Source organism: Poecilia latipinna, unplaced genomic scaffold (assembly GCF_001443285.1).
Source record: "Poecilia latipinna isolate Pla-1442-1.1 unplaced genomic scaffold, P_latipinna-1.0 Scaffold1484, whole genome shotgun sequence".
Taxonomy (NCBI): domain Eukaryota; kingdom Metazoa; phylum Chordata; class Actinopteri; order Cyprinodontiformes; family Poeciliidae; genus Poecilia; species Poecilia latipinna.
This window is the reverse complement of record NW_015114100.1, coordinates 142,564-165,849: the sequence shown is the minus strand read 5'-3', so window position 1 is coordinate 165,849 and position 23,286 is coordinate 142,564. Positions and strand designations below refer to the sequence as shown.

General features: G+C 39.6%; 3 protein-coding genes across 4 annotated transcripts; 2 read left to right on the top strand and 1 right to left on the bottom strand.

Annotated features, from left to right (window-relative positions):
- The first annotated feature begins 47 nt into the window (after positions 1-47).
- On the top strand, positions 48-3,808 carry asb13a.1 (ankyrin repeat and SOCS box containing 13a, tandem duplicate 1). Of its 2 annotated transcripts, none has more exons than XM_015057683.1 (6): positions 48-660; positions 1,303-1,490; positions 1,568-1,724; positions 1,793-1,927; positions 3,088-3,279; positions 3,383-3,808. In XM_015057683.1, the coding sequence occupies exons 1-6, from the start codon at positions 618-620 to the stop codon at positions 3,511-3,513; spliced, it is 846 nt and encodes a 281-aa protein (XP_014913169.1). In that variant the 5' UTR covers positions 48-617; the 3' UTR covers positions 3,514-3,808. The 2 variants fall into 2 exon arrangements, with proteins under 2 accessions (XP_014913169.1, XP_014913170.1); XM_015057684.1 differs by having other exon boundaries at positions 51-331.
- Positions 3,809-3,892: 84 nt separating this feature from the next.
- LOC106962989 (myb-like protein X) lies at positions 3,893-7,815 on the bottom strand. Its single transcript, XM_015057681.1, has one exon. It carries the CDS (start codon positions 7,381-7,383, stop codon positions 4,879-4,881), a length of 2,505 nt encoding a protein of 834 aa, XP_014913167.1. The 5' UTR covers positions 7,384-7,815; the 3' UTR covers positions 3,893-4,878.
- On the top strand, positions 5,729-15,226 carry asb13a.2 (ankyrin repeat and SOCS box containing 13a, tandem duplicate 2). The gene is made up of 8 exons (XM_015057685.1): positions 5,729-5,792; positions 8,328-8,411; positions 8,746-8,923; positions 10,219-10,406; positions 12,797-12,953; positions 13,054-13,188; positions 13,324-13,515; positions 14,380-15,226. Exons 3-8 carry the CDS (start codon positions 8,881-8,883, stop codon positions 14,505-14,507), a joined length of 843 nt encoding a protein of 280 aa, XP_014913171.1. The 5' UTR covers positions 5,729-5,792; positions 8,328-8,411; positions 8,746-8,880; the 3' UTR covers positions 14,508-15,226.
- The last annotated feature ends 8,060 nt before the right edge of the window (positions 15,227-23,286 follow it).

Sequence of the window (23,286 nt, the reverse complement as noted above, 5' to 3'; positions counted from 1 at the left end):
TTTGACGTGGGTGGGGTGTCAGCTTCACACAGCTGTGCAAGCTTACTTGTCGGACAGGACACTAGGGTTCAATCCCCGGCAGGTGTTCTCGATCAAATATATTATTTTTATCTATGTTATTGGTATCAAGCACAAATAGCTTAGTTATGTTCAAATTTCTAATTCCATTAACGACAAATGAACATTTTTCCCCGTTGCCATGATAATCGCGTTATTTCCGTCCCAATGATGACGGTGTCTCGCGCTCCAGCTTAACTCAGGTATAACTTGATTCAGAACTGAGTTACTTAGTTGATGATCTGAAACCAAAAACCTGGAGTATCACAGTTGGGTATGTATATTCAGAGTATCTGCCTTCTACTCGGAGCTTGTTGACCCTGCTTTCTGAAACAGGGCCCTGTTTTTATACAGTGGACAGCAATGGTCCTAGAAAACTACCTAGGTAATTTTCTAGGACCATTGCGGAGTAGATAGTTACTGTCTAGCTAGCACCTAGGTGCTAGCTAGACAGTAACTGCCTGCGGACTACACTTCCCACACACCCCTGCGGGACCGTCCTCTTTCCCAAAACGTTGCTGTGTGAGTTCGGGTCGGATTGATTTACCATCCGGATCGTCATGGAGGTGACTGCGGTGCGTCGCTCGTTTCTTTGCGACATTGGTGAGCCCAACTCTGTGAGCGGAAAATTGCGGCATGTTTAGCAGTGGTGCGGTTCATACAGGCTAAAAGCGGACAGAGCAAGTCAGGTTAAAGTATCATAAATCTGTACCTATACAAACGCAGTAAAAATGTTTTATTTTCCATGGGTTTGAATATCTCTCTCAAAACAAAATTTAGTTTGTCAGAAAATGTGCTACATGAGACCAATAAAAATTATTTTCAATGTATATTTTATTCCAGGGTCCACAGTCATACGAAATAGTGCTGAGTTGACAGCTGTCAAATCCTGTTTTTGAAAAACTTATCCAGGTGTGATGTGTTTCTTTATGACTCCAGCCACTTAATGTGATTTATATCACTTAACTGTACACAGTAACTGCATTGAATCTTATTTTTAAAATTTGATATTGATACTCTGGTTGATCAAACAGTGGAGATAATTAAATAACAATCCTGACAATAGTTTTTTCTTTTTGATATCACAATTAGGATTTATCATGACAACAATAAATCAAAATTTTTATCAAGATGAATGAGAAGTGTCTCACAGTTAATGATAAATGGCCAGCTCTATCTGTGGTACTATTTGTGTCCAGCATACTGTCAGGTAGTCCTGTGTGTTACTCTGCTGGTGTGTGTCAGGTTCCTGGGCAGACCGTACGGCGTTGCATGAAGCTGCGTCCCAGGGCCGGGCCCTCCAGCTGAAGCAGCTCATAGAGAGTGGGGCCTCTGTCAACATGGTGACCGTGGATAACATCACACCGCTCCACGAAGCCTGCATTCAGGCCCGTCCCAACTGTGCCCGCCTCCTGCTGGAGGCCGGAGCTCAGGTGAGTTCAGGTTCAGCAGCGCAAAAGATGCAGAGGTGGTGTTGAGACGGGGCCTGGTGTGTGTGTGGCTGTTCCAGGTAGACATCCGGACCATCCATGGCAGCACGCCTCTCTGCAACGCCTGTGCTGCTGGCAGCCTGGAGTGTGCCCAGCTGCTCTTGGAGTACGGCGCCACGGTGAACCCATCGCTCACGGCGCTGACTGCATCTCCGCTCCATGAGGCCTGCATCCAGGGTGCGTCCTCCGGGAACAGACTGGGGAAACTAAAGTGTTCATTCAGTAACGTTCCAGTCTCCTCCCAGGTAATGCTGAGGTGGTGAGGCTGATGATAACCAGCGGCGCCAAGCTGGAAGCCTTCGACGTCCACTTTGGTCCTCCGCTTCACATAGCATGTGCTAAAGGTCACGTGGAGTGTGTCAAGGAGCTGCTGAAAGCAGGTTGTTAACCAACATCCAGCACCTTGCAACAGATGCATGCATCAGCTGCAATCACAAACTTCAATGTAATATATTGTACTCAATTTTTGTAAATACAATAAAAATGTAGCATTTAGTTTACATTGAGCCCCCTTTACTCTAATACCCCTAGATAACATTCCGTGCAACCAACTACCTTCAGAAGTTATTAATTATTAAATATGGACATCCTGTGTATGATGAAGTTTGTTAGAGATTATGAGCACACAAAGGAAAAGCGGTACAGTAGACAGGATACAGGGAAGTTGTGAAAAAATATGAAACTGAGTTTTGTTCTATGGAGACTAAATTAAAATGTTTAATTGAATGTCTAAATAATTTTAAATTGACAGTCAATTTATTAAATGTCATTAAATCATTAAAATACAAATATAATAGCTTATGCAGATGATAAATGCTGTGAGGGAGGGCTGACTGACAGACCCGTCTGCATGTGAGCCAATAACAGTAAATCACCACACTGATGCTAACTTAGCAACTTTTCAAACAAAAAATTTCCAAATCAGCAGGTCAGGTTCTTTAACCTGACAGTGGTTGGCTGTCAGCTTATTGAAAACTGCTTTATTGTGTTTTGTTCTCATTGTTCACACAAACTGCATCTTATTAATGGCATAATTCCCAAAAACATTTGTTCTTGTTCATAATGTTATCCTTTTGTTGGTATAAAACAGGTTGATCTTCCTCTTTATTGAAATGCTAATTCACATGCAAAATCATATCAAAGAGAACGTGTGTGTTGTTATTTTTGCTACTTATCCTGAGTGGACTAGAATCCAACTGCAGCTTCTTTGTTCTGCTATCCAGGATTTTTCACTCCTAAAAAACAAATTCGTTGATATTGTAAAGTGAATGTAAAATAAATTGTTTTTGTCTCTTTTCTGCATAAAACACCTAAGTGTGCCACTAAAATAATTCAGACCACATCTTTTATTCACCCTCAAATAAAGACAATTACATTATGTTAAAAACTGCATCAGTCGTTGCAACATTCTCAAAGCAAAAGTCGCCTCCATTTATGAACACAACATTGAACATAGTATTAATATTTTTTCATGGCTGTAAATATCGTTGAGCTCATTGATTCTAGGATTTGAATAGGTTGGCTTTCATTCTTTGTGCAGGTGCCAATGTAAATTCAGTGAATTTTCATGAGACCTCTTTGCACCACGCTGCTCGAGCCCACATGGTGGACATGATCGAGCTGTTGGTGGAATTTGGAGCCAATGTGTACGCCAGTGACGGTCTCGGAAAGAAGCCACTCGACTACACGACGCCGGCCTCTCCCTCTTACGCCTGCCTCCAGTTTTATGAAAGTAATTTCAGCTGAATTCTGTCAGAAGCACCAGCTGGCCTGATTGGGTACAGTCTGCTGAAAAACTAAAAAGTGGATTAACAGAGACGTCTTCTTCCTCACAGGTAATCCTCTGAACCTTCAGCAGCTTTGCAGGATTGTTTTGAGGAGGATGCTGGGTACCAAAGCCTCAGAGTTGATGGACCAGCTGAACATCTCCCGACGCATCTACGACTACCTCCAGTTCAGTGGATAGGATAGAATCTCTCCTATCCACTGAAAGTCTTAAAAACAAAGTGCCTGAAATAACTGTATTCTGTCCAAATATGTCATGTACACTTATTGGGATTGTTGTTAAATATGTTTGAGGAAAGAAACTTAATATAAATGTAAAATTTATATTAGTAGCATAATCTCACTCTAGAAACAATTGTTAAACAATCCAAATTTTAGATGATTACATCAGTTTTAAACATTACTTCGTGGAATGTACTTGATTTCAAGTACTTAATCTATACAAAACACTTCATCTCAATATGAAGAAGTAGCAAAGATGTTTGCTCTCTTTATTTAAATGATGGTTGCAGAAGGATAATCATGTGATTATGAAGACTAAGGAGGATATGCTTTGTCCTGAAAGAGACTGCTCTATTATTTATCATTTTTAATTTACAGAGTGGAACTAGAAAAACTTAGCACAGCCAAGAAAACGTGAAAGCCCATTTTTACTTTCAAACTGCAACTGCCACTTAAGTTGATGTTATGAGGAACTGATGTCATCATTGAAATATGAAGTTTAGAAAGTTTTCTTTTCTCTACATGAGCAAGAGGAATCATCTACAGAGAACTCAAGTAGTCAAAAAAAAAAATAATGCAGAAAGGATACAGACCAGAAACAGAGCCCTGGACCATGTTACTGGAACAGCGCCAGTTTACGCCATCAATTCAAAGTATACCTGGGTGAACTCATTTGTTCAAATAAGTGTTCTGTATACGTCATTCATTTGTTGTCATTTCCTCAACAGTTCTTATTTTTACAGAAGAGGATTAAGGCCACTGAAAAAAATATGAATTCTGACTTTAATCTTAATTCTGACTTTTTCCTCAGAATTCTGAGATTAAAGTCAGATTTTTTTTCAGTGGTCCTACATTCCTCTTCGTATAGTTTTGATATGTGTACATCAAAATTTTATAATGTTGCTTAATGTGTCCTTATTTATTTAATATCTCCTTTAACTGATAGTGATGTACAAGTGTTATTTATAATGTACGCTTTATTTTGAGTGTAATGTGTTCTATTTGACACCATAGGAAATATGGTATCAATATTTTTGGATTATGTAGGCAAACCAGAGTACCTGGAGAAAACCCACATATATGCATGGATGCTGCTGTGGTAATTACTATGCAAGAAGCATTGAATGACATACTGCTAAAAATAATGTGCAGTCACAATACAGGGAAATATTTTGAGACTCATATGTTTAATTTAAGAGGGAGACCTGTGAAATACATCATCATCAACAACATACCTCAAGATCCAGTCTTTCTCCAGATTGTTTTCCCTGGCTTGGTTCTAGTTTTTACATGCGCTCCCCTCCACCTGTCTGTCTCTGTCGTATCACAGTTCTGAATGGTCTCGGTCTTCACATGTGTTGTCCTCTTCTGAAGTGGATTCTTGATGCTTGTCTCTTAGCCTTTGGGAGTCTAAACAGTCTGATTCTTTCAAACTTGTGTCTTGTGAATCTGTTAAGTTGTCTTCAAATGTCATGTCTTCCAAAGGACTTTCCTCTATCTCTTTGTCACTTGTCTTGTCCTCTGCCTTTGCGAAGTTCTCCTGTTTCCCTTTCTTTTCCAGCCTTTGGAGGTCTGGAGAGTCTGACTCTTTAACAGTTGTGTTGTGTGAGTCTGTTAAGTCATCTTCAAATCTTGTGTCTTCCAAAGTCCTGTCTTCTAACTCTTTATCATGTATCTTGTCAACTGACTCTGAAAAATCCTCCTGTTTCTCATTTCCTCTCAGGGTTGAAAGGTCTGGACAATCTGACTTTTTCACAGCTGTGTTGTATGAATTTGTTAAGTTATCTTCAAATGTGTTTTCCAAAGTCTTATCTTTTATAGGACTTTGGAACCACATCTTGTCCTCTGACTCTGAAAAATCTTGTTTCCCGTTTTCTCTCAGCCCTTGGAGGTCTTGAGGGTCTGACTCTTTCACAGTTGGGTTGCGTGAATCTATTGAATTATCTTGAGATGTTGTGTTTTCCAGAGTTCTATCTTCAAAGTCTTTATCGCATGTTTTGTCCACTGACTCTGAAAAATCTAATTGCTTCTCATTTTCTCTCTGCCCTTGCAGGTTTTGAGGGTCTGAGTCTTTCGCAGTTGCATTGTATGATTCTGTTAAGTTATCTTCAGACATTGTGTTTTCCGTTGTCCTGTCTTGTAACTCTTTATCACTTGCTTTGTCCACTGACTCTGAAAAATCTTGTTTCTTGTTTCCTCTCAGCCCTTGGAGGTCTTGAGGGTCTGACTCTTTCACAGGTGTGTTGCATAAATCTGTTGAGTCATCTTCAGATGTTGTGTCTTCTAACTCTTCATCACTTGTTTCATCTTCCGACTCTGAAATCTTCTCTTGTTTCTTGTTTTCTCTCTCCCTTTGGAGGGCTTGAGGAAATGACTCATTTATAGCTGTGCTGTACGATTCTGTTAAGTCATCTTCAGACGTTGTGTCTTCCAAAGTACTGTCTTCTGACTCTTCGTCACTTGTCTCGTCCTCTGACTCTGAAGTATCAACTTGTTTCTCGTTTTTTCTTAGCCTTTGGCGGTCTTGAGAATCTGACTCTTTCACAGTTGTGTTGTTTAAACCTACTAAGTCATCTTCAGTTGTCGTTTCTTCTAAAGAGCTGTCTTCCAACTCCTTATCACTTGCCTCATCCTCTGACTCTAAAAAATAATTTTGTCCCTGGTTTTCTCGAGTAGGAGGCACACATTCCCCATCAGATAATATTGAGTCCAAAGAAATTTGTTTCCATTCTCCTGCTAAGTTAGAATGCTGTCCGGTAAACTTCTGATCGTCTGCTGGACGAATTCTATCTTGTATATTCACAACATTAAAAGACTGAATGTTTCCAAGAATGTTCTCAATGTCTAGTTGGAAGGAAACAAATTCCTTCTTGAGATCATCGAGTTTAAGTACAAGGGAAGTTAAACGTTTTGCCATGTTGTCTTTGTCCTTTTTCTTTGATTTGATCCCAAGTTTTACCATTGATTTTAAATCCTCTATCTTGTATAGGTAATTTTGCTTGGTTTCCTCCAGCTCTTTGATCAGATCGTCTGCCTCTTTGTAATCACGTTCCAGTGCAGTTTGATATGACAGTTCGTCTGTCAGGTCCTGAACCAGTTTTTCTAACTTAGGGTTCAGTTGTGTGAGTCTTTGGCACTCTTTCTTTGCACACCTGTAGTGGTATCTCATGACAGGCACACCAACTAGTTGTTGTTTCAAACTTTCGAGCTTTTGCAAAAGACTATTGTTCTGTTTGTCTAAATGATCCAGGTTTTCATCTTTTGCCATGGTTTTGTCATTCAGAGCCGCCAAATTGAATATTTCCAGTTTGTCCATAATCTCTGTTATGCAGTTTTCTTGAATCTTCATCAAATTTTTGTTACCGTCTGCAGACTTTGTGTACTTATCAAATACTTTAGTTTGATATGAAAGTTGGTCTGTCAAGATGTTAACATGATTTGCTAACCTAGTGTTAAGAAGTTTGAGGCTTTTCTGCTGTTCTTTAGCCCCACTTAAGTAAGATTTTAACACAGGTTTCTCAATTAATTGTTCATTCGTCCTTTCCAAAGCCCGGAAAAGTTCATTCCTCCTTCTGTCTAAATACATCAGTTTTTCTTCCTTTGCATTCCATTTGTCAGCTTCCAGATTCAACTTCCTAATCTGTCTTTCACATTCTTTGCTCAACTCCATCTCAGCTTTCATCACTTTTTTGGGATTTCGGAGATCTCTTTTTTTTTCAAGCCTTCGGTTCTTTTCCAAGAGTTCTTGGATTGCCTCATTATTCCTTTTGCGTATTTCTTCAAGATCAGTAGAGACAGATTTCCGTGTCCTCTTGAAAAATTTAAACATTTCGAAATTGTTCTTGCTGTCTAAAACTTAAAAAAAACGTTGCAATTTTTCTTGCCGTTTAAAAACAAAGCAAAATGTCAGAGCGAAACGAATGCTAGCAGAATGCAGGAAATTCTGCTGGCAGAATATGCCTTTGATACATATCACATATATCAAAGTCTTTGATACATATGACATATATCAAAGGCATATGTGACATCATTGGTGATGTATGATGTCTCATACACCCAGCTAATGGCAGACAGTTTTAACATAAAAATTGGTTTCATCACACTTGCATTCCAGATATCTGAAATTGGTTTATGACTAGACGTATTAGTAAATCAAGATATCACTGATTATATTTTAATTAGTCAAAGTCCCTATTTGAATCTTTGTTCCTACAGTTTTGTACCACTTATGGTTATATTTGTATTTACTAATACATTTTTAATGGAGTGACTTGTGATTAAAAAAGCAATTTCCTCTTGGAGATCAATAAAGTAAATTCTATTCTATTCTATTCAAATTTACCATTATTTTGTATGATGGCTAAAATTCAACATATTCACAATTAATTACAAGCTATCTTAAGCATATATTTCAGGTGTCAGCAATTAAACTATGGCTAGTCATAATGTAAGTATATAATAATTCACTTTTCTGGCTAGTTATAATTCTACAGCTATCTTGAAATATACTGTAATTCTAGTTATCTTAAATGTACTTTTAGGTAGGATGTAGATAGATCTGACTAGTGGAAATTACATTTCTGATATTTTGAAAGTAAATAATGATTAGGTAAAACTAAATAAGAGATATCTGGAACTGTAATTTTGACTTATCAAAATTTCTTTTAAGATATTTTTAGACTTTAAGTTTTATTGCCCATTTTTATCTTTTTCTGAAGATTTACCATCTTATCTTATTACTTCCACTTTTTTATCTGGATTTTTGTGTGGTAGGTACAGACAGTTGATCTGATGATTACCAGCCACTGCTTCTTATCTAGCTTGACCACCTGTGGATGAGATACCTTGAAAAATTGGGTGAGTCTCATTTTTAAATGTGTTCTTTTTGAATGCATCTGATTTTCTTCATCCAGGCAACCAAGATCAGAAATCTCTGTACACTGTTATTTATTGTCATATCAGCACAGCAGTACATTTGACTGCTCTGCAATTATTTAATTCTTAAATGATTGTTTTTTCATTGATGGATCATCCATGCTATGATATGGCCACTCCTGAAATAGGGCGTAACGTAACAAGGCCAATATCTGAATTATTAAATCGATATGCATGAATACATACGCCTGAATATTGCTTTGTCCGACGTCAAAACCTAATTCCCTTTAATATTCACAAAAACTACAACTACCAGGCTCCTCGTCGGCGTCCAGTCATGTCACGTGACTATAGAAGCATGCAAGCAGTGAAGACGCGGCTGTTTACAAACAACCATAACTGGATCTCCTTTTAACGCCGCTTCACTGGTGAAAGGAAGAGAACAACCAGGATGGAAATGGAGATTTCTCAGCCGTATTACTTCGGGGACATTGGTGAGTACAAGACACGCAGAAGCTCCGGGGAGACTGTCGCTTGTTTAGTCCCGACCCGGTTTGACGTCGACGTGTTTGGCACAGCTGCCAACTAGCTAGCTAGCTCGGGAATACTGAGCTAAAGCTGCCTTCTCTAGGGCCTAAGCGCATAAACATCAGGAACACTGGGTCAGATGTCTTGGGTATCGCTGTTATCAGCAGCTCTCTCAGCTGGGCCTCAGAGTCTTTTAACCCAGTGTTTCCTTAACCCGGGTGCGCGAGCGGGGCGCTGCATGGTTACTGAACCATGCGGCGCACGCGCACCATTTAAATAGAGCCCGAACCACAGTCGTCCCTGCGTGTTTAGTTGTTTCTCTGCTTTGACTCGCCTGATCCAGCTGTGACTATGACTTGGGCCTGTTACAGCCATCAGTTGAAATCAGCTGTTCTGCAGCAGGGAGCCCAACAACATGCTGGGCAGGTTGGAACCACTTAAGTCTGAACAGAAGCAAATTATCTTACTGAAAGATAAAAGCAATCATGGATTTAGAAGCATTATAACAAGATGAATTCAATGTTGTTGTTTTTTTTATTCTTTTATACTAATTGACTCCAGTTTTCTACATGAGCTTTAATATTGTTTTTAGGTGAGCTACCTGTTTTTTTGTTGTTGTTGTTTTTAAACCAAATCCCAAGAAAACAAAAATAAAAATCATAGCAAAATCTAGACTTATTTCATGTGACTGATTTATTTCATGTTGTTTTTATTTCTTTGTAAACATAGAACGGATCCTATTGGCCTCATTCTACAAAAGATAGCTTTCTTCAAACTAAACAGAAATACAATTTTTGGTACTTTTCTTCAAAAATAATAGTGTATCTATTAAACTTAATATGTGTTTTTCTCCTGCCGATATAAATTTTGTTGCAGTACCAAATGTGTACTTTTGGAGGAAGGATGACAAATAGTTGCTTGAATTGAAAAGTTGCAGAGATTCTTGAAAGATAACATTGAAATGATGAAGGCTCCATTAGGTTTGGGTGATTCTTTGATTTTATCGATTAATCAGAGTTTACATTTTCTAAAGATTTAAATTTTGGAAAATCAACTATGGAAAAGTAGCAGACTGCATCCAGAGTCATGATGCCAAATGAAAAAGTTAATAGATTTTTAGGACGTCTTCTTAGATTGAAATTTAGCAGTAGGATGGATGACTGATTCTGGATGACATGAATTAGTTTTAACTCGGTATGGATAACAGCAGCCTGCGGTTGGATAGATGGTGAGCCTTCCTCCTGCCCCCTCTGTCCCTCAGGCTGCTGGGCGGAGAGGACAGAGGTGCATAAGGCAGCGTCTCTCGGCCACGCCTCCCACCTGCAGCACCTCATAGAGGGCGGAGCTTCGGTCAACGTGGTGGCGGTGGACTCCATCACGCCGCTGCATGAGGCCTGCCTCCGGGGACAGGCCCGCTGTGTGCAGCTGCTGCTGGATGCTGGAGCCCAGGTGAGCTCTCCTCAGTGACATTAAACCATATCCACAACAATTAACTTATGACAGATTACAGTACCTGGAAAAAGTATTCACACCATTTGAGCTTCTTCTGATTCTTTTATGCTGCAGCCCAGATGTCGCGCTAGAGTTTTTTGCTCGCCGTCATTTTGACCGACGGATTTAAAAAATCGGTAATGTACTATTTTTACCCGTCAAATTATAATCGGCTATTTAACGCATTTTTATGCGGTTTAGTTAATATTCACCTAGTTGAACCGTGAATCCAGATCCCATCACACACAAAGCAGATGAACGGATCTAACTTTTTCTCCGTAGTGACAAAAACCACTGACTATGGCCCCAATAACTTATTGGCCCCAATAACTTTAATTTATTATATATAATAAATTAAATTACACTTAAATTACATCACTTCACCTGCTGGGGTCTGAAATCACAGCCTCAAAATATTCCTCCTGGTTCGCATCTGCAGAGAAATCTGCGCTAGTTCATCGGACAGTTGGATCTGTCTGATCCAAACCGATCAGTTGCACTTTTTCTTTGACGTGCGCTTTTACGAGGATTTATTTATTGTTTTTATTTTTATTTTTTTGCTTGGTTTCACTTCCCCGAAATGGATAGATGTTACATCGGCCGCGCTTCTGAGCGCCGCTCTCCTTCTGGGCGTGAGAGGGTAACGTCTTTAGCTACATTTGCTGAGTTAAGTTTAATTCTTCGCAGCAGCGGACTACGCATGTTGTGGTCTAATTAATTTCTACACTTTTATTTATTTCCTCAAGATAAACTGCCGGCTCCTCTGTTTAGACTTTAAATGGATTAACACAATATTTCATTCTCTTTAGTTTTCTCTGTTCTGTATGTAATTCAGTCTGAAATTAAACGCGCCGTTTCTACCAAATGTTTGTAATGCGTTTCTGAACCAGACGCGCTCCAAGGTGTCCGGTCCATAACTCTTCAACACGCTGCCAGCTCCCGGTCAGAAAGACCAATTTAGTTCAGTGTCCATGAGATGATATTGAGAAGGGATTTTTTATTAATTGATTTTAGTTGCCTCTGCGATGAACTCTTTCCATAAAGTTTGTAATGTGTACACCAGTAAAGGGTGTTCATTATAACCTGTCAAATGACTGATGGGCTTTAAATTTTCCCGTTGTTTAAAAAAAATAACCGGTCAAATACGGAAAACATTCTGTTAACCCAACCTCTGCTACAGTCACAAACTTTAGTCTGTCCTTTGGTCAGATCAGACCAAAATTAGAATGGGGCAGAAATTTGAAACCATATAAATATGTTTAATTAGTCCTGTCAATTAATTAAAACATGTAATCAGATTAGTCACACTCCAGCACTGTGATCAATCATAACTAACTCTGATTATCTTTGTAAGCTTGAAATATAAATATGCACACAGTTGTGGTTCTTGTAGGAATGGTGGCCAGGGCAAGCCCCTCCTTCTGCTGCACGCCAACCAATTAAAAAGCAGGTTATGTAGTCTCCCAGTACTCAAAGGTACCTAAGGGACACTGCTGCACATGCTACAAGTAGCAGGGAACTTGTTCTGGGGACAACTGACAGATAAGATGGACTTTATTTTTTAATTCTTTGTGCCCCATCTCTTTCTGATGCCGCCCTGGGCAAATGCCAGTATAACCTATATCAAAAACCATCACATTAAAACATGTCTATGAAATTTTTCATTGTCTCAAACTAAGCATGTTTATCTTTAAACATGCTTAGTTTTCCAGGAGGATTAAAAGGAAGTCATTTTGTTTTGAACGTTTGTTTAGAAATGTCCCTCTCCTTTCATTTCCTGTGGAACTTGTCCGATGAGGCGACAGTCGTTTGTCCTCATCCAGCCGAGCGGCCAATGTATTTCGTACATGTGAAATTTCAATCTTTCAAACTTTTGTTGCTGTCTGCTGGAAAACTTTTGCCGTCGCTCCCTGTGTGTTGTAAATTTTAAACAATTTACTTGCACGATAAATTAGTGTGTCCCGATCAGATATTTATATTGGAAATTGGTTCGATATCAGCCTAAAAGCAAGTATTGAATTACATCGGCCTGCATCTAAAATCTCTGATAGAAGCACTCTGCTCCAGGATTTAGTAGAAAATATTTAATAAAAATATTTTTTTATTATATTGCTGATAGTGCTGATAGTTTAGTGCTGATATTTTGCAATATCAGCACTATGATTAGTGTTGATATTGTATCGGTATCGTCCTAAAATATCGATATCATATCTGAAGGGAAAATGTTGTATCGGGACACCAGTACAATAAATACAAATCCCCAAAATTGAAGCCATAATATCTGGAGTTCTTCCAGGAAAAGATAGGTTTTTAGATTGTGACATTGTGCGTCCCATGTTTGATTCCAGGTGGATGCCAGGAACGTGGATGGAAGCACGCCGCTGTGTGACGCCTGTTCAGCTGGTAGTCTGGAGTGTGTGAAGCTGCTGCTGGAGCATGGAGCCATGGCCAACCCGGCCCTCACCTCCCGCACCGCCTCCCCACTCCATGAGGCCTGCATGGGAGGCAAACACTCCATTCTCAATCTTTTTATATACAATGCAGACTTTTTTATTAACCCAAATGAAGGATGTTTTTAAACTGGAGAATGTTACATTTCTAATAGGTAACTCAGACTGTGTGAAGCTGCTGATTGCCATGGGTGCCTGCCTCGAAGCGTATGATCTCTACTACGGAACTCCGCTACATGTGGCCTGTGTTAATGCACACACAGAGTGTGTTAAAGTTCTGCTTAATGCAGGTGTGTGTCACTGCAAAGCAGATTCTTTAAATGGGATGGACAAAATCAAATTAAGATGTTTGCCAATGTTCAAAAAATACAACAAGGGGTTTATTGACTAGAAAAGGAGAATGACTTGTTGTCCTTTGTTCCTAGGTGCTAAAGTCAATGCTGCTAGGCTACATGAGACCCCGCTGCACCACGCAGCTAAACACATGAGAGTTGAAATGATTGAGGTTCTTGTAGAGTTTGGAGCCAACATCTACGCTAGAGATCAGCACAACAGAAAACCGGTGGACTACACCACACCTGGCTCTCCTTCTGAGGCCTGTCTGCAGTTTTATGAGAGTGAGTTTTAATTCTCCCGTGGTCTAAGAGACAGGGTCATTTAGACCCCGCAATGTTTTTTACTCTGTTCGTGGTCCGGCAGGGTCCCACTGACTCTGTGCGCTTTTATTAGTTTTTGTTTTGTGTGTGTGTGGTTTTGGAAAGCGATGGTCTGATGGGACACCTCCCTTTGCTTCCCTGCTGTTCAATACTGACATTTGCCACGCTCCTTCTGAGCGTCGTGTTAAACCTCTAGGAAGGACGCAGCATCAGGGAATCTCCACAAGATGGCAGACTTAGACTTTGTGATAGAAAGAAGATCATTATGCCACTTAACTTCTACAACTTTATATAAAAAAGTATCTTAATCTAAAATGTAAACAGCTGTAATATTTTTGCCATTTTCTTAGACACTTTTAGGCATATATACCTTAATTCCTTTAGCACTTAGGTTTACATAGCAGAACATGATTAAAATATTTTGTTTGATGTTTGTTAAATACTATCATACCTACAAAAACACCAGAATTACAACATGTTAACACCTTTTAAATCAAAGATAAGGATAAATACAGAATGAGTGTGTGAAAACTAGATATTTCCATAGAAATTAAATGAGTCACTATTATGATTAGCTATAATTAAGATATCTTCCACCTATTGTTAGCACAATGCCAAGAGAGAAAGACATCAGGAATGTCTTTGCAGAGAAGTGAATGAAACAGAACTGTTGTTTCCCATCAACCTGGGAATAGCTAAGGTGCAATTTCCAGTTGTAAGACATCTAGTAAGATTAACAAGTGGAAAACATTCAGGGTAAATATTAAATCTATGAATGTGTTGTTGTAAGCATCAGGAGTTAAGTCTGTCCTGTCCTCCCCATAGCCACCCCCATGACTCTGCAGCAGCTCAGCAGGTTGGCAGTGAGGAGGAAGTTGGGAACAACAGCTCTGAGCATCATAGCTAAACTTGACATGCCAAAGCTAATCATCAGCTACCTCTGCTATCAGTGACCGTCACACCTGCTGGGAGAATGGGCTCCAGACTGAAATCAAACTGTTGACTGGAAAGCAAACACACTTGTAAACATGGTGCCAAGCATCACATGCCTGTTCTGTCCAATACTGCACTTTATTATTGTGTGAATACTCTAAAGTGTAATTGACAAGGTTTAGTATGGCTTGTTAGTTAATGGTAGCATATTAGCTAATGATGGGTTATGCTAACTGATGTTAGCATAGAAGAGAGAGGTAGTTAATGCTAACTATCAAGGTGTCGTTAGCTAATACTGTAATCCAATGTTGGTGTCTGAGACGCTCTTAGCGTACCATGCTAAGAGCATATATACTATGCTAGATATATACTATGCTAGATCGCCATGTTAGCTCATGTTAGCATTTTTTATAATGAAAATATGTAAGCCACTATTTGCATGGTAGAGTTCATTGACGCTAAAGTTAGCATCCTGCTTGACTTTAGCATTATAGCTAATGCCGGCATGAGATGCTATTAAAATAGCAGCTAGTCCTGACTTTTTAGCTAAAATGCTACTATTAACATGTTAAACTCATAACTCTATGATTCTCGCACTTTTTATTTTCAATCATTTCTTCTTCTGTTCAGCTCCTTCAGAATATGAGCTTATCAGTTTCATTTCCTTTTGGTTTCGGTGTAAAAGTGAAAGTTTTGGGCAGAGAAGATTGACAGTTGCTTATTTAAATGAAGTTGAATATATATTAGCAATATGTCTTAATTCATGTTTACTGTTTCTTGTAAGACTTATAATAGCACTTACTATAAGAAGTTTCCAAGTTAGTTTGAGGACTATTATTTAATAACACTTGCTGATTGTTTCAGCTCACTATGAGGTAGCAATTTGCCAATTTTTTTGAAAGTGTGCACAGATATTTTTTTTTTGCATTTTAATATTTTTTAGGAAACTGAATAGGAACCTTTAATTACATTAAATCTACTGCTTAAACTATAAAATGCTATGTCCATATGTCTATTAATTTATTTACAAAAACTGTAATTACGTATTTAGAGTGGCAGCAATTATCTTGAACAAGCTGTGCCTAGAACTGCACATTTCTGGACTGAGATGTCTGATGTTGTTCCTGGGATCTGTTTGAGCCATTGCTCCAGTTTGGGGGTGACTGCCCCGAGGGCCCCGATGACCACAGGCACCACTGTGGTCTTCACCTTCCAGGTCTTTTCCAGTTCCTCTCTGAGGCCCTGGTATTTCTCCAGTTTCTCATGTTTTTTTTCCTGATGTTGCAATCACTTGGTATTGCTACGTCCACCACAACTGCTTTTCTCTGTTGTTTATCCACCACCACAATGGCCACAATGTCTATATATGTGTGTGTGTGTAATATATAGAAGTATTTAAAACAGCTAAATGGTGTGACACCTTTTTTTCAGATCTTTTTTCAGATTATATGAGCATTGCATCTTTCTACGTACAGTTTACTGAGTTTGCCGGCTAGGATTCTTTGGTGATTGATGTTTAGTTTTTCAGGCTGCAGCTAGCACCAGGCATGATCCCTCTGCACAGGCCAGCTGAACATCAGCCTGTTTTAGCTGCACCTGTGTTTTAATATTTAGCATGACGGCGCTGCGCCAAGCTTTCAAAGCCCTTCATCATTAGTCTGTGATTGCTGTCCAAACCTCTAGATTCACCCTCTCATGTGGCTGTGGGCCTAATCCTGCCTGAGCTGTACGGATCTGGCCTGAATACGTCTGCTGCACTTCACCTATTGTCAGACAAGCTTGATTCATGCAAATTTTAATTTATAAAAGTTTACCTTTAGCCAAGTTAAAATGTTTTGACTATTAGTCGTTCTCAGGAAAGGAGTCCAAGACAATAAAGTTCGGGCTGTAAATGGAGATCTGTGGGCCTTTAAGGATAAATAAAATGTCTGACTCCAATACAGATCTGAAAATAACCAGTGGAAAACATGCTCTGTTTAAAAACGCCTCCAGGCTACAGTGGGGAACGGAAAAAAAATCAAGTGAAGGGAAGGTATGAAAGAATGTCCTGCTTTCTAATAAATCAAAAAGACAGATGAGGACTAAATCTGGAACACACTGAACCTTCTGACAACAATATGAAAAGCAGGTAAACCCATGAGAAGCACAGTCTAAAAGACAAAAACTTCCAACAGTTTATGTAACAGATAAACTCAGAAGCACATGAGTATAAAGTGAAAGGAAAATCATACATAGCTAGAAAAACAAAACAAAACAAAAAAAACACTAATTTGCTTCTGCATTTGCGTTCAGCCCCTTATTACGGGCAAAATGACTGCAACCAACCTCAGCTGGGAAGCACTTTGCAAACCACCGCATATGCAGAGCTGCCCAGTGACCATAAGTGGGCAGGTTGGAGAGCGAGGTGCTTCCTGGTTGAGGTTAGTTGCAGAGGTTTTGTGGCTTGCTCTTTGGCCAGAGCCCTGAGTAGTTTTGGCATCGAGGGAGAACACAGAAGGACAGCCATCTGTAGCAGCAGACATTGGCTCAAAACAGTTGTGACTTTAGAGAGGAGAACTGTGGAGTTGATGTAGCTAGTTAGCCATCTGCACACGAGCTGGGCACTGATCATCCCTGGACGGGTCATCTGGAAGGGATTGTATGATGTTGAAAGACCAGAAACACCCAATGATTCTAGGAACATCACTACTGATGTGTGCAGATGTATTCTCACACAGAAAATCATTGAAAAATATCTTTTTTGTAATTTAACTTCATTTCTCACACATAAATATATTTCAGGTATTTGTTTCAGATAAATGCAGTGACTATGGCTTCAGTTTGGCAGATGACTTATGAAACCATCAGTAACTGTGGAACATTCACACTAAACCTCAGGCTGTGTTTATTCTGTCTCTTCATTCTTCATCCAGACTTGATTTTAAAATGAAAATAATAATAAAAAAAAACAACAACCCCGCCCCCAAAAAACCAACAACTTTTAATTTAAAAATAAGACTTTGAATCTCTGGTAAAGATTAACAGCTAACCACTGGGCATGTGATCGTTGTTGCCCATATCCTGGATCTGGCTGTATGTGGTGGTTTGTGACAGTCAGACTTCAACTGCAATCCCAAACCTTGAAAATATCTCACCAAAGGTTTTGTTTTACAATCCTTTTAAATCTGCTGCTGTCTCTGTTCCCCTAAATCCTTTTCTACTCAACCTTCCTTTGCTTCGGTGAAACGCTTTGTGTACCTCCAACTTCTTGACTCACCTGAACCAACACATTTTAGGGGAATGTGTTTAGGAAGTAACTGTTATCCCAATTGTACTCTACTACCACTAGGTGGTGCCAGAAATAAAGAAATCAACAGAATACATGCTGTTGGAGGACTTACAAACTGTTGTATGAAACTAAAGCAGTTGGTAGAGATTAACTTGACCTTGCTACCTTCCTCTCATTGCTCATCTTCCTCCTGAGAATTAGACGCTGGTTATATTGGGAGTGTTAGGGTGTGTGGGCATACAGAGGGGAGCATGCAGGAAGTAGGAGGTTCCTGGTTGAGAATGAGGGATAAACATGGAGCTGGATGGTGTGATGGTCCAGTGCCATGCTCCTCCATCAGATACAACAGCTGCAAAAAGCCCCCACCTCTCACTCCCTTTGAAATTAGCTACAGATGGATTGTGGTTTTCAGACATTCATGTTATATACAGCCTATGTGTATTTCATAGTGAAAAACCTAATGTAAATGTTTAAGTTAACTGAATGTGGTTAAGGGTCTAAAAACACCAATAAATGAAAGGACAGAATGGCATGTTGTAGTGGTGGTCTCTGAGAACCGCTCTTCTGTTCTCTCTTATTTTCCAAAAAGAGACAATTTGGTTTAGAATCAAGTGTAAAGAATTAGTTCACCCAAAGATGGGACCCTAACTCAGTATGAAGTAAAAATAAACTGCTGGAGAAAGGCACCAGATGGATGGATGGATTCTGAAGGGCAGCAGCAATGTTTTATGTCCAACATCCTTCAGTATTTGGTTTTATTACTGAACTGTTTTCAGCCTCTCCCAACATCCTCGCTGACCTGCCTGCTGGGTTCCTTCTTCATGATGCTGATTGTTTATTTATGTTCACTAACAAACCTCTGAGGTCTTCAAAGAACGGCATTTTGCTCAGTTTATTAGAATACTAGCACCATTAAAGAAATCTTTAAAAAAAAAGACATATTGTAGCCATCGAAGAGGAAATTTCCACCCAAACATCCAGATGTTTTCAGATTAATTTAAAAAAAGCCATATAGTTGCTGGAAAAACAAATGCTATTTCCATCCTCAAATATGAGTCATCCACATTCACATGAAGGTTAAAGATAAATATTTACAATATTAAAACTGAGATATTCCCTGATGTTATGCGGTAGGAAGTTTGTAAGAAAAACAAGCAAACAAAAGAAATCAAAAGAAGTTGGTAAGACAGCTGTACTTGCGAGGGAATGAGAAAAGCATGCAGCACAGGTCAAGAAAGCTTGGATCTCCTAAATTATAGCACACAGATATCCCCGCAAAGATCCTGGTGAACATCAAGTTGGAAGATTACCCCTTTCACAGTGATGATTTATTGATTGCACAGTAAAATGACAGACTTCCAAAGTATTCTCAGCTTTTGAGTCTCGGCCTCCACCCATCGTCTACTCCCACACTTACAGTCCAACTGCTTTGGTCTGAGAAAATCACATTCACGTGTGTCTGGATTAGAGCGCTGAACTCACATATACACAGAGGGAGGCTTCAAAAGCTGCCAAAGGACCGAGACATCTGGTTGGAGTTTCTGGAGGGAGTCCCCTGTAGCAGACGTCCTCTGTCTCAAATGTGTGTGTGTCGCAGTGTAAATGAACTGAGCAGACATTTTTCCCCTCTTTCCTTTGTTCTTTAGCTCCTTATGTCTGCGTTTAAGCAGTACCACCTCTGAAAAACCAATGACTAAACTCGTTCTGATTTAGTGCAGTGGAGTATTCCGAGGTTTGTGCACAGCGACTCATTCATAGGGATGTGTGCCAGAAGTAAAAGAGGCCTGTTTCTAACCCCAGATACTGTACGCTTCAATTATGTCTGAGGATCCATTGCAACTGACAACTTTAATGACTCCGATTCAGACTTCAAAAGATCAGCTATGGGTTGACTGGAAATCCTCTGGGTTAATGTAGTGTCAAACCCAGAGGAAGCAGCAGAAGGGAGAATGGGATTACTAAAAGCTCCCAGGTTGTCACTTCATTTTCTGTCAAATGTGCATCAAATATATACCAGAGAATTCAGATCCTTCATGTCCATTGTTGGCTCTGCTGTTTCTCATCTTTCTTTTGACAACAGATGTTGATGGTTGTCTAAGGTCAGTGTCTCTGCTCTGTCTTCTCAGAGCCCCAGTTGGTCATGGCAGATGGCCACTCACACAGAGTCATGTTCTGCTTCTGCTTGGGATTTCTTCCTGGTAAAGGGGGAGTTTTCTTTCTACTCCTGCTACATGCATGCTCAGTACGAGAGATTGCAGTGAATTCAACCAGGCTCAGATTGGCTAATCGGTAGAACTGGGACATTTCCCTTTGGGCCGTTCTGATGATTGGGCCTTTTTTTCCAGGCTGGTGTGCAGTCGCAGCACTGGTGGGTTGATCCCATCAGCTGCTACTGTTGTATGGCAGACCATTCTAACCTGAAATTGGTTTCATCAATCTGTTATTGATGTAAGTGTGGTGAAGCTGATTTAATGTTAAAACTACTTGCCACTGATGCTGCCCCCAAACTGGTAGCTCTTTTTCTGTTGTTACTGTTGGTTTTGTTTTCGAAGATGCTGAAAGATGTAATGTGTCACTGCACTCGGTCAGCAGTGGTTTTTAAAAGATGGATGGAAAGAGCAAGGATGGTACAGAGAAGGCTAAAATGAAAATGAGGAAAGCTACAGGAAAATGAAATCAGCATCTCTGTCAGGAACTTGTCAAGAACCATGAAGTACTCTAAAATGTCCGGCTGTCAACACAGCTGCATTGACTGTGGACTTCAGAGAACCCAGTGGACCAGAACCAGCAGGTGACATGACATATATACTGACTGGAGAAACTTCCCACTGGACCTCTCCACTCTTTGGTCATCCTGACCCTGAGCTGGGCCCAGCAGGGCTATAGTCAACATGAATGCCTGAAGGTGAACAAGTTAGCTTCAGGCATCTGGAATGTAACCAAACCAATCTGGTGAGGCTCTTCCTGCTATCTTGGCTGAAATCTTTTCTTTTGGCTTTGTCCCGTCACAGAGTGTGTCAGGGAAATGGCCAGAAGCTTAGAAAGCTAAGACATTATCTTCAAAGGCTTAAAGTATGTCAATTTCTAATGTTGAAGACAGCAATAAAGCATTCCCCAAAAAACAGTTTGTCATTGTTGTAGCAAACTGGAGAAATAAAACTGGAAAGATTTAGTCTAATTGGAGAAACCGTAATTCTGACCTGCTATCAGTTTAAACGTGTGTACTGTCAGTCAGTCCAGGATAATTGCAGCTCATTGATGTGCAAAGAACAGCACATAGTGTGCTGAAGGTACGGCTGTTGCTTTGAACTACATTTTTGTACTTGGCAGCTATTAATTAGATCTTCTTCACCGCGATCTTGGCACACTTTCAGCATCAGCGGCATTAGAAGCTTTTACTGTGTGGTAAGGCTGGGAACGCCAAGGTGGAGTTGAACATTGTGTTCATGTTGTAAAGGCCTGTACAGAAGCAAACACATCTATTAAAGTGGGTTCTGTTTCACATGTAAACTTAAAAGCGCTTAGCAAAAACCCTAGATTGTAGTTATGTTGTACTGGATTAAAGCAAACGTCTATTTGTAATGATCTGAGATGAAACACATGCATTAATAGTAAAAGCCATGGGGTTTGTTGTGTGCCCAATTAAAGTTGCACATTAATTCCTATTATGCCTATTATGCCACTTAAACATGGAGAGACTCTGACTGTATAAACATTTTAAGCAAAGAAACAAAGAAAATGGTAGTTTTAACTACTACCAGTAAAAATCATTTATGAGGTGGAAGTTGGGGTTTGTTGAGTTGTGGCTACTTAGATATATGTTATACTTCAAGAACATCAAAGTTAGGACAGATGAGGTCAGACCAGTGGTCTTGGCTCACAGTTGCAGTGATCAGCGGTCTGAGGTCGCCGCCTCTCCTGCCCTGCTGCATCGCCACCTCAGCAGCACCTCCCTGTTGCCACCTCCCTGCTAACAGCTGCAGCAATGGAGTGTGTCCAGGGCTTCTGAAGGCCTGGGCAGGACAAGGTCCTGTTGCATACCGGTGCAGTTGGAGCTGAACGACTGCAGACTTGTGGGTTTGACATCCCACATGATGAACTGTCTTGTCTGTTGCATTAGAATAACGATCCCTTAGCAACAAACATGAGGCTGCAAGTTGCTAAGAGACCTTGTAAAATTCAAAACTGCACAATAGATGTTCAAAGTGAGGAACTGTCAACTTCCACACAATATATAAAAAATATTTTGTGGATGGGGTGGGGGAGGATCATAATTTAAAAGGAGAAGGAAATGAAAAAAACAACAATGCATTACAACAACCAATAATAATTTTTGTGCATCAATGTGTGGGTGGATCCATAGAATGGATTAAATGATGAGTACAAAGTACAAAAACTCTACGAAAAAGAGCTTATTGGAAAATATGTTGCATAGGATGGGTCTCAAAGACTAAAAATTCTATTATTGATATTAATAATGTTTGGGGAATTGTATTTTCAATAATGAGAATGTGAGATTTAAGTGTCATTTAATGTGGGAGTACTTTAAGGTTGATCTGGAGATTAAAATGAATCATAAGATCTTATATCTTCTACCTGCTCCTTTTTGAACAAATTGTCTAAAATTGTTTGGCATAGCTACTTGTCTTATTATTTTCCTGTTTTCACTTTATGTTTGTGCGAAATAAATAAATCTGACCCCTCTGGTTTGCTCTCTGTAAATTATTTTGTACATGCTGCACCAGGTATGTGCTTATCCAAGTGTGCCTGTCTCATCTTAATTTTTTTTTTTACTTACTACATGACTTAAGTAAAAAGAAACAGAAAATTTAGCTTTCAAGCTTAGAAAGTGGGTCTTGAAGAAAAATGTTTTTCTTCCTCCCTTCCTGGTCTTCCGTGAACCTTGCAGGCACACTGTGAAAACAAAAAACAAATCAGTTTGGAATAAGGAGGATTACAGTCTATCTTTTGCACCACTATTCTCATTCCAATACAACACCCCAGAGCTTTGTAGTTGTGCGTGATTTACAATGTTATAACCTTAGATCAATCTTCTAAGGGGATGAAACTTTTTTTCATCCCCTTGTCTTCAAAATGCATAAGTGAGAGGAAATTTTCCTATTGATGTTTTTTTGTTTGTTTCTAGGTTAAAGTTTGGTCACTGGTTTATTCCTCAGCAGTGCTCTGTATCAAACTGCACCACTTCATCATTCCTCACATTTCTTTACTTTGTGAAGGTTTCAAAGTTGCACAAACGTTTGCTACTTATGATGATAAATCAGCCGTGACAGGGTCAGGACATGCTTCAACATCATAGAAACTGTAGAGCGCCTCTGCTCTTCTTTTCACACACATATTCCATGCATTAGAAGGAAGCTTGGAATGTTGCACAGAAACCATCACAATGGCTTCGGAAGTCACCCTTCAGACTGGATCAGTCTTTCTTTCTCACAATGTATTTATTTCATCAGGAGATTAGAGGAAGCAGCTTAACACAGGCACCAGTATGTAACTACTTACTTTAACTCTCA